This window comes from Sinohyriopsis cumingii, chromosome 6 (genome assembly GCF_028554795.1).
Source record: "Sinohyriopsis cumingii isolate HCF-2022 chromosome 6, ASM2855479v2, whole genome shotgun sequence".
NCBI classification, from domain to species: domain Eukaryota; kingdom Metazoa; phylum Mollusca; class Bivalvia; order Unionida; family Unionidae; genus Sinohyriopsis; species Sinohyriopsis cumingii.
The window spans coordinates 90,656,386-90,667,962 of NC_142966.1; the positions used below are offsets into that span (position 1 = coordinate 90,656,386).

Consider the following 11,577-nt stretch of genomic DNA (forward strand, 5'->3'; position numbering starts at 1 on the left):
CTATGCTAGGCTGGTTCATTGTTTTATATGTTCCCTGCGTTGCACTTTGCTATACGAATAGAGGAGTGCAAGGTAGGGAGCAAACAAAGCGGGGAACCAGTCAATGCCTATATGCGAAGTATATACAATGCCATCCATCGTCCAATGCATTGGGTATTAAATAAATCATGATCATATTATGAAAATCCTTTGCGTAAAAAAAACGCATGGTAACAAAATGTGTGCGTCAATTTTCTCCAGCGTGCGTCCCTGACGCACAAATGTGCGTAAAGGGAAACACTGCCCCTAATGAAGTTCATCAAGCAGATATTTTGTTTTTACCACATGATACTATTAAAATTGGAAGACGTCAGTTAACATACAAATACATGTTAACTGTCATTGATGTTGCAAGTAGATATAAGGAAGCAGATCCATTATCAACTAAAACAGCAACTGAAGTTGCATCTGCTTTTGAACAAATTTATCAACGAGGGTCTAGACCACAGGGTGGTCTACGATGGCCACAACTATTACAGGTTGATCCTGGCAAGGAATTTCTTGGTGCAGTATCATCGTTGATGAAAAAAATAATGTCAAAATCGGACGAGAACATACTGCAATTCATCATAAATGGGTTGCAAGATTACCAATTGTGATAAATGCGTTAAATAATGAAATTACTTGAACAACATCAATGAAACCTGTTAATACTATTACAAAAAAACATATACCAATACAGTGACATGAATTTTCAAAACAACCAGTACTAGGTAATGTTACTGTAAGATACTTATATGAACCCGGTGGTAAAAAAAGAGCAACTGATCCTATTTGGAGTATTACAACATATAATATCTTCAGCGGGGTTACATCTATGGGTAGACCTGCAATCTACAGACTAGATTCAGCTGCTCCTCAACATGGATTTGTACTTGAACAGTTACAAGTAATTCCTGAAGATACACAGTTACCACCACATTCACTTTTGTAAACTATCACCAGGGTGCCAGCACCCTTACATCGATTACACTCAAGACAGGTCAGCATTACAATTTCGCATATGTGACCAAGACTACTGTTAATTCTGTCTACAGTAAATTGTCTTGGATTATTAAGAATATTGTTCCACAACATTACTGTATTACAGCTTGCACAATGATTATTCTGTCGTTGTTTTAATGTCATGATAATTTCAGCATTGAGATCTGAGATCTCAGAAACGCTAAATTACGTGTATTTGGACACCAATTTTTGATCTGGGATGCAGAAAATCACTGAGGTGGGAGTCCTCCGTACGCATGTTATAGGTGTGCGACAAAATTCAAAGACTTGCCAGTCCTGCTTCAGCCACCTGCTCAGTGGGAAAATGTGTTGATCAGTTAGCTGTGCTGATATTTACAATGACAGAATTTAGTGGCTGAAAGACTCCTTGATGTACGAACATGTTGCCATTATAAGAGTACATAAAAAATAACATGATCCTGTAGCTGGGCGGCAAGTTCAAAGGCTTTGACTGGCGGCTGGGTGGGAAAATGTACTGATATTTACAGTGATTGAATTCAGAAGCAGAAAGACGCAGAGATGAACATGTGGTCATTTATAAAAATACATCAAATAAACAACTTTATCTTTCGTTATTGTGTTCATTTCCGAATGTAGCAGAATAAGCAGTACACGTGACCTCAGAATCGAGACATGTTGAGACTTCAACAAAATGCCATTAAGTAGACTGGACTATTGTAACTCAATTCTGTCAGGTTCATCTCTATATCTGCTCCAGAAACTTCAAAAAGTTCAAAACACAGCTGCTCGGATCGTACTTAGAGTACCACGATCAGAGTAAACCTCCTAGCTGCTCTGTACCCTACCCTGGCTATCCATTCGATCCAGAATCAGACACAAAATTTGTTCTCTGTGCTACGTTTCACTGTCAGAGTCTAGTCCAACATACCCATCCGACCTCACCTATGTGTACACACCAGCAATATACTTAACACTCCTCTTCTGACTATCATATACTCATTATTCCCACTATCAAAACAAAGTCATATGGACAGCGTTCTTTTGCATACCAGGGCCCAGCAACGTGGAATGAATTGCCCACTGAACTTAGACACAAAGACACAGTGATCCCATTCAAAAGTGCTCTCAAAACTCACTTATTTTTTCGATTGCAAGAATAAACTTAGAGACCTAATACTGTTTCTTACCTGAAATATTCTCAGCATGTTTTTTATGTTTTCTAAATTCATGGTGTTCGTTTTTATAATCATATCATTATATGTTTTTTTATCTTATAGGTGTTGCCTAATGTTGTAAAGCGCTTAGAGCTTCTAAAGATTAGGTGCTATACAAAGTCCTCATTATTATTATTATTATACTTTATATATATATATATATATATATATATATATATATATATATATATATATATATATATAATCATACTGGATGTGAAGTTCTATTTATACCACTGTTATGCATTGGGTGGGATGCTCCCAATATTTATTTGAAATACTGTGGAATTCCTCTCCCACCCGGCTTATTTTTGTAGGAAGTGAAATTAGTGATTGAGAGAGGTAAAGCTCTGAGCCCCCAATCAGCAATACCTACAATTAAATTATTAAGAACACAACAGTGAAATTCAAAAGAATAACAATTTAATACAAATTAAACGATTTTAATTTCTTAACCAATCTTCTTCCTCTTGACCATGTAACAACCTATTTCATCATGTGATTATAGTGTGAGATGGCTTTCCCCTGTACTTGGTTTCTGCTCATCTGTTTACTCAGCCAATTCCTTTCCTCCTCCCTGCGTTCTCCGTACTCCGATTCTTCCTATCCTCTTCCCATTTGTCTCCTTTTCTCCTCCTCCTTCTCTCTCTATTTCTCCAGCAACTTGGCTTGTTCTCGGCCTACTGCCTTGTTCTATCCAGTCTCTCTGAGACTCGGGACTGGACTACCCAGTAGTTCTGTCCCCAAAAGCTTCCTGCGAAAAACACAAGGACGTTAGCAGTTGTGTTAGCCATCTCGCCTCACACTACATCAACAATCAATCATCAGATAAAGGCTGTCTTTATCTTCAGTCACACATTCTTGCACATTGAAACCCACACACATTCTTATAAAAAACAACGCTGCAATAAAGAGAGGTAACCTACTTAACATACAGACATCACTAAATTGCGTCACATCAGTATATATATATATACAGTATATATATTCTTAATCTCATTATTCTCAACAATGTCACAACAATCCGAGGCATTTCTCTACATTACACTCCCACAAGTGTACACAAATATTTAAATATCCATATTATTTAAATTTACACACCGCAACCATTTCCAAAGTTACAATTTAATTCAACAATTGCAAAATCTAGAATATCAGATAAATAAATACACTAGTTTACCACGAAGTAACTAAATAGCGAATTGCAATATTAATTCTGACAAGCAAGCAATCTACATAATCATAGCTCATTTCTCAAGTATGCATGTAAATTACACAATACAAAGGTAATTCTACGTACTAACAATTCTAGTAAGTAAATATACGTACTGCACATAATTGCAATTACAATGCCGAAACATTCTGCAACAATCGAGCAAATAACTCACTGACCTTTACGAAGCATTCTGTCCTTGAATGTACCAAGGTTTTTTCCGCCAAATCAGGAGTGGCTCCTGTAGTTATTGCTACAGTTTTCAGCACAATGCTTCACAATGACTAATTCATTCCCAGCCCAAATGACTGTTAAATTCTGGTTCAAATTGATGGTCCCACCCTTTCTCAGTTCTGATTGGATATTCAATTTAACTGACGAGCCTCAGGCCATCTGTCAATGCAGGGAGATTTACAACAGCATCGAGGGTCCTTTGTTCTAGAACAAAGCTTCTAACGTCTACATGTTAGTTTTGATACCTAACAAAGAGAACTCTTGTACAAGCACGAATTGCCACGGCAGTGCAGGGTCGACATACTCATGGTGCCAACCCCTTCCTTTGTTCCTGACTTACGTAATCGCGGGCAGGCAGTGCTGTTTTCCAAGCCAACATTGATAGAAACCATAATTCTACTCTTTCCAAGATCACAAATTTAAGTGTATGTTGTAAACAGAAACTAAACCTATTTATTGGATACACTATAGAAAAAGTATTGATCTGATCGAGGTAAAAATGTTCATAGAATTCCTCACCATATCAATTGAATTTCGTTGTGTCAGCTAAGTTCAAAATGAGTCTAGACAGTCAAATGGATTGTAGATTCTAATATATGAGAGTCACTATTTTCACTTGAATAGTTCTGTTAAAGTGTTTTACAGGTCTTTTCTGTGATGTGATACCCCATCCCCCCAAGTAATAAGGATTTATAAACTAAAACAAATTAATAAAGTATGATGCCTTGCTCAATGCATCAACATTACATGCAATGCACAGTGATGACATTTAAAGTATGGCAACTAAATTTGAATTTAACGGTAACAGTTTTCTGAATTAAGCAATATTATTCACATTAGAAACAGTTTCTAGTTCTGTAGCTAGCATGCATTCAAACATCAAAAGGTTGAGTATGCAGTTTAATATTTCTTATCTTATAACGTGTGAACATATCACTTTATGTGATTCTGATTGGTCCAGATAAGCCCATGAAATTATAGTGCAGTATTCTCTTTACTGATTGGCTGCGATCGTGGGAAAACTTTTTTAACCCCTCCTTCTGAAATGTTTTGTTTTGAATGAACATTTTGGCAGCCATTTTTCAACTCGACTCGTGAAAGGAAATTGAGGAAAAATTATCTTGGCTGTCTGAATATGGACAAGTTACCCCCATTGGTTTGTCAAGTTACTTGTAGCAATCTCATCATAAAAAAAAAATGGCATAAAACTACAAGACAAGAAGAACAATAAGAAGTAAAACTAAGGATATTGCTCATTTGATAGCTGGTGAGGGGAGGGGGGAGACAGTATATCTGTAACATAGTTATAGAATCCACCCTCTATATAAGCATAGCTTAAATGTTAACTTGCAGGAGTAAATAAACTCGCCTCTTTTCACAGAAGAATGTGGACATAAATAGGTCTCCCAACTGACAAAATTTTATCCAACCACAGCATATTTACGCAGTATATATGGGCTGGAAATTTGACTCAAAAACAAATTTGTTTACATCTTCTGTACAGTCTATTGTTCCAAAACAAATACTGCAAATGTCCTGTTACAAATGCATTACAGTAAATATGGGAACTTCTGCATCCAGTAATCCTATTTCACATGAAAATTGCAACAGTGTAATGTTTAGTTCTAAAAGTGACATTTTAGGGTAAACATGTATTCTATTCCTAGTGTGTACTGTATCAAATAATGTGACATCACATCGCATTGATCATTCTGTTTTGAAAAAGGATTTTGTTGTTATAAAATGTTCTGTTTATTGGGATGGAAGTTTTTTCTTTGATTTATTGTTTTTAAAAAAAAGTGCAATCTACTTTTACTAGTTCAACTTTGTTTGGGACTATATTTGATGCACAACAAATGAAAGGTGCACCGTCTGTCAAAATGAATGAAATTATTCATTCTTTTTGCTATGTAAATAATTTCCACTGAAATAAAAGCTATGTGATTAAAAGAATCTCAAATGACTAATGAATTAATATTAAATTTATGAAACTCATTGAATAATGTCCAACTTTTGCTCGCCATGACTAACAAAAGCTGGGCATTATTCAACTCATTTAATAAATTCAGTATTAAATCATTACCCATTTTAGAGCCTCTGTATATCGAATGAATATCCATTCCTCATTCACTAATACATGTAAAACTATCATTTTATTTAAGTTTGCTGCAAACATTGATTCAGATCATGCTATTGAGGGGGTCATTAATACATTGACAGATTTGTATATTTTTTTACATTTTATATGTGCATTTTGTTAGAGTTATATAATAACATAATTCTCCAATAATATGACACTGTCTCAAGATTTGTCCATCCAGATATTTCATAAATTTATAAGGTGGGCTACCTGTTCTTATCATAAGAATAATTTCTGTTGGCAGATATAGCATAATATAGTCTAGTAAAATTGATGATTTTGTCTGTATTTAAGGCATGAATGTGGATATAGTGAGACTGGGCCAACATTAGTTATTGTGAAAAATTACATGGACTCCGTTTTTGTTATAATTGTTGCTCTTTTTGTCTTGGAACTTGATCTAGTTCACAACATTAATCTTTTGATTTTATAGTCGGTGCATGTAGCTCCAAGGTACTTTTTTTTGCTGACTAATTCAAATCTACCAAAATACCAGTATAACCATAATCTCCTCTATTTGTGCAGGTGGGCAGCTGTTTTGATTGGTATTGCTGGGTTAGCAATCTTGATCACACTAGCAACTTGCTGTTGTTGCTGCTGCTGTGGTGCATGTGGCACATGCTTTGGATGCTGTGAGAGACGAAATCCTGGGACTGTTATTGTCACATCACCACAAACTAGTCCACGTAAGTTTTAGCTCTACTGGTCATAGACCAGAAGAACATTAGGATAGTCCGTTGTTTGTCATCTGTCATCCATCCATTAGCACAAGTTTGTTATTGCTATTCCTCCTAAACCACTTGGGGGGATTGCCATGAATCTTTACATACACACATTAATCCCATGGTCTGGTTGGTCCTACATGAACATGGTTATGCCTGGACATCTTGAAAATCTTGTTATCACCACTCTTCTAAATAATCATATCACATGATATTTTCACTAAAAGACTTCCTATGATGTCTAGCACATTTTAAATGAAATTGGTGCCAGTCTGATTGCCAGTATGACTGCCACAGTCACCATCTTGAAAATCTTGTTGCAATTACTTTTGAGCTGAAAGTCTCATTGACATATGGCTTGTATTGTTTTTATATCAGGTCAGTCCAAAGTGAAAACTGTGTTGATTTGATCTCCAATATGGCCACCAGTGGCCATCTTGAAAATATTTGTGTTGCTACTCCTCTTGAATTGAAAGTCATATTGAATTGGGGTTTGCACTCAAAGATTTCTTATAATGTCCTGTTGGTCCTAAATAAAAATGGTGCGAATCTGATGGCCAATATGGCTGCTACAGTGGCTGTTTTGAAAATCTTGGCACTACTCCTTCTGAATGAAAAGTTACATTGACATTGGGTTTTAACTAAACAATTATATAATGCATAGCTGGTCCTAAATCAAAAGGGTACCTGTCTGATGTTCAATATGGCCACCAGAGTGGCCATCTTAAAAATATTTGTACTCCTTCTGAATGGATGGCCATATCTACTGGTGTATGCGGTGTTTGCTGAACAACTTCTTCTGCTGTCTAAATGAATGTGATACCATTCAAACATTCATTATGCATGCCACAGAGGCCATCAAAATCTGTTATCACTATTTCTCCTGAATGAATGGTCATATTAGAATGGGGTTGTCACTGAAAAAACCTGACATCCAAGGAATGTTGCCACTGAACAAGAATTAGCCAGTATTTACAAAAGATGGCATAAACATTTTCATTCAAGACAACAAAGTCTTATAACTTTTTTTTCCTTCCAAATACACCTCTTATTTACTTACTTTAAATGAATTAGGTTGTGTCAAGAAGGTTTTCTTTGCTGTTTTTTTTTTCCTTTAAAAGATTTACCAGAAATTGTGTTGTTATAAAAATGGTTGTATTTTCCATGAGGCATGTCATGTTCTCTGGTTCTGTCAGTAAAAAAGGCCAGATCAATTTACCTCTCAGCTGGGAGCAACTCCAATCTTTTCCTTTAGTTGGCATCTCGCCATTGTATATAGGATTGCTTATCCAAGACTAAGCATCAGCATAAGGTTTTTAATTTAGCTCAGTTTCTTTTACACTGTTGTATGTGCAGTCCGAAACTTGATTGGTGTATTCAACTCTGATAGTATTACTTACTGTGGGCAAAAGTAGGTCCCAGTGATCCATTTTTCACATTTGTGTGATTATGTTAAGTATTTTGTATTTAGCTCATTTTCTGTGATATTGTTTGTGTGTATAGTCCTAAAACTTGAAAAGTGTAAGCATCTTGGAGGGCAGCAGGTTGCTAAATTTTTCTGACACTGTTCTATGTACAGTCGTGAGACTTGCCTGAAAATCTCCATGTACAGCTACCCAAATTTATGGATCGCTTAAACTTGGGGTAAGGATGAACTAGGTTAAAAGGTTAATGTCAGGAAGAAAAATACTGTTTGCACAATAACTTGAATTCACCACAATCAACAGTTACCCAACTTTATGGATGGCTTAATCATGGGGTTAGTTCCCTTAGTAGAGATGTACATATACATAGGTACATAACAACGTCATGGGCATATATATGCTGTTGCATGCAAATTTTAACTGGACAATCCTACAGATGGTCAGACAAAGGTGACACTACATGCCCTACTACTGTCTAAATTAGATTTATTTCATGCTTGGTTCTGTCTGATTTGAGCACACTGATAGAAAATGTTTCTATGGTCTAAATTTCATATCTTTGTTGGCTGTAAATGTATTGCTCTGTGACCAGCAAGTAGTTTGTTTTTATTTTCATTAAAATTGTGTAGCACAAGATTTTTCATCTTAATTGTTTACCTATTGATGTGTGCTTTATATATCAAAGGTTAAAGTGCCAAAGATGTATAGCCCCTGACCAAACATAATCTGTAAATCACCTAACACAAGAATAATATTAGCTTAGTGAATTTTCTGTATTATGTGTAAAATACTTCATGGCAGTAATTACTGAAAATGGGGCTACAGGATTTTGCAGACAAAACTGTTTGCATTGTTCACTGAAATGTTGAAAGGTGATCCCACCCTAACCTTGACATGCCAGAACAGGGGGCTATACCTTCCTTTGTTTTCTCACTTGCATCATGTAAGTATTTAGATTCTAATTTATTATAGCATGTTTTTGTATCTTCATCTTTACATTTTTCAGATGTCATGATGATGCAAACTGAGACCAGGACTCCCATGACCTATGGATATGACCAGTAGACCTTGACCTTTGACACTGTTCACATGTTCACAGGGGGGATAACCATATTGTGTAAATTTATGCAACACAGCATCATGTACTTCTGACAGTCAATAGTATAAATATGTGACTTTTGTTCAGTCTGATCAATGTCAAGATCTTCCTGTCAGTAAGTAGATCTGACAGGCACTGGTACAACAGTGTATCCCTCTACCATCATTTGTGTATCTGACAGGCACTGGTACAACAGTGTATTCCTCTACCATCATTTGTGTATGTGAAACCACCAAATTTTAATTTGACCCCCTGTTTTGATACCAAAGTTTGTTTTTCACTCAGTCTGACACCAAGGGGATTCTGACTCTCAGTCTTGCACACTGCTGATACCAAGACAGTCAACTTCTCCATTCACCAATCAAACTAAAAGTTTCCTACTGCTGAAAGTGAAAAGTGGACCAATCGTCGGAACATGAACATGTATCAGTGTCTTTCAGATCTCTCATAAAGTTGGAGATCTCGTTTTTCATCAGATGGGATGTTTAAAGTGTAATTTTTTGTTAATATAATTTTTCTTAAATTTCATGAGAGGATTTTCACTAAACATTTGAATGAAGTTTCAGGGGTTAAAATTCCCTAAGCCTAATTGGACTCGGCTGTTATTCCACCTAAATAACTGACTTGGTTTGTAATGTCAGGATAACATCTATGATGAACTATATAGATCTAGACAGATAGGATCAATGAAACATGAGATATCATATGAAATGCCTTTTGCAAATATAGTACATATAATATATAGTACTGTTTTACAGGCTTGGTGTGAATTCAGTTACATAATGAGATGCATGCGTCCTAGGATCAAACTCAAACTTATTTGGATTAAAAGGTCGGGGAGCCAAGAATCAATTTTAAAAAATGTCAGCCCCTGAATTTTAGTAGATAATTCTTGTTGTAGTTAATAACAGTTTTCTTTTCTAGAATTTATTTATGACATTTTATAACTTTTTTCAATTAACTTTAAAACATTTTGAACGTAGTTTTGACATAGAGTTTGTATTGTAGTTTAGCTAGAGTAATTATCTTTTCTTGAGATCAAAATAACATTTATGTGTGGGGTTTTTTTGATGAATTTAAAAAAATGTTGAATCTTATTTTAGTAGACAAATGAGCATTAATGCCATTGATTTAGTCATTTTCTTTTCTTGACATTTTAATATATAAATCTAAGTGCCTATGGTTTCTGAGTTTCATTTCTTCAGTGTCTTTCGGAAAATGTTAAGTATTAATGCATACATGTTTTGGCAAGATTTTAAACATTAATTTAGTTAAACCTCAGTTCCAGAAAGTGTACAACAGGTTGTTGTACTTTATCATTGAAGAATTGACAATATTTTTATAATAGTCATTTCATGTTTTGTATATAAATGCTACATGATAATTTCATGCTACTAATATTCATGCCACATCCTATGCTAAAAGAGTAGTATATGTACACTTGGGTCTTTTGGTCTTGCAAGATTTTATTTTTTTTTGTTAGCTTTTCATTGTGGACAATGTCATTATAATGCTTTTTTTAAATAAATGTTGCTCAGAATGTATTACTTGTCATTGAAATACCTATAATTAGAAATTATTTTAACTAAACTTTGTACTTGAAAAATCATTTATTTTTATAATGTAGTTAATTTACATTTGTCCATTTCAGGTTAGCATGGGTCACTGTGGCCTGTGTTTTGTTATTTTCAAAAAATAACCTGCAACCACCAACCTCGTGAAATAAATTCATTTCTTTGCAAGAAATTGTTTAACTACTTTTTATTTCTTGTGAGGAATTAGAACGACACAATTTTAACACTACTGCTCATAGAACAAAAGAGCTTATGGGAAGGAGATTTGATTATCTTTCATTAATCTGTTAGCATAAGTTTATTATTGCTGCTGGCCCTAAACTTCTTTGAGAAATTTTACACACAGTCATCCCAAGGTCTTGTTGATCTTTTAATGAAAATGGTGCTACAGTGGCCATCTTAAAATGCCATTAACGGTATACCTCCTGTCAATGATTATGTTGATATGGGGTTTGTCTACTCGGTCCTAAATGAAAATATTGCCAATTTGACATCCAGTATGAATGCTGTGGCAGTTGCCTTGAAAATCTTATTGCTACACCTCCTGAACAGAGTATCATATTGACTAGGAGTTTCTTATGGTGTCCATTTGTTCCTAATCTAACTTTCAGTATAGCCACAGTAGGTGTCACCTTGAATGTATTGTTATCACTACTCCTGAATGCATGGTCTTACTGACATATTGTTTTTGCCCGGAGACTTCATTTCCAGGTTCATACTTTCTTGAAATCTTTAAAACTCGACATTTTAGTTTTGAAGTCCATGAAGAGGGCTTGAAAGTAATTTGTCTCCCTCAAAATTTTTTTAGGACTATGTTTTGTGTTATGGTTCCTGGAATATCAGCACAATTGGTTCCTCAGTGATCTTGCTCTTCCGTGTTTCAGCTCTTTGGGTTTTGTATTACTCCTCATCCTGTACATGATTTTCATTTCTCTTGCCCAGGGAACTTTGT

At 35.2% G+C, this 11,577-nt stretch overlaps 1 protein-coding gene across 1 annotated transcript in view; it reads left to right on the top strand.

Moving 5' to 3' along the window:
- Positions 1 to 10,595, top strand: part of LOC149797424 (uncharacterized) — a 31,155-nt gene extending 20,560 nt beyond the window's left edge. Inside the window, exons 3-4 of the mRNA XM_089962214.1 lie at positions 6,332 to 6,492; positions 8,959 to 10,595. Of these exons, the coding sequence (XP_089818340.1) occupies positions 6,332 to 6,492; positions 8,959 to 9,017 (220 nt within the window). The 3' untranslated portion in view covers positions 9,018 to 10,595. The remainder of the gene's footprint in view (positions 1 to 6,331; positions 6,493 to 8,958) is intronic.
- Positions 10,596 to 11,577: the final 982 nt, after the last annotated feature.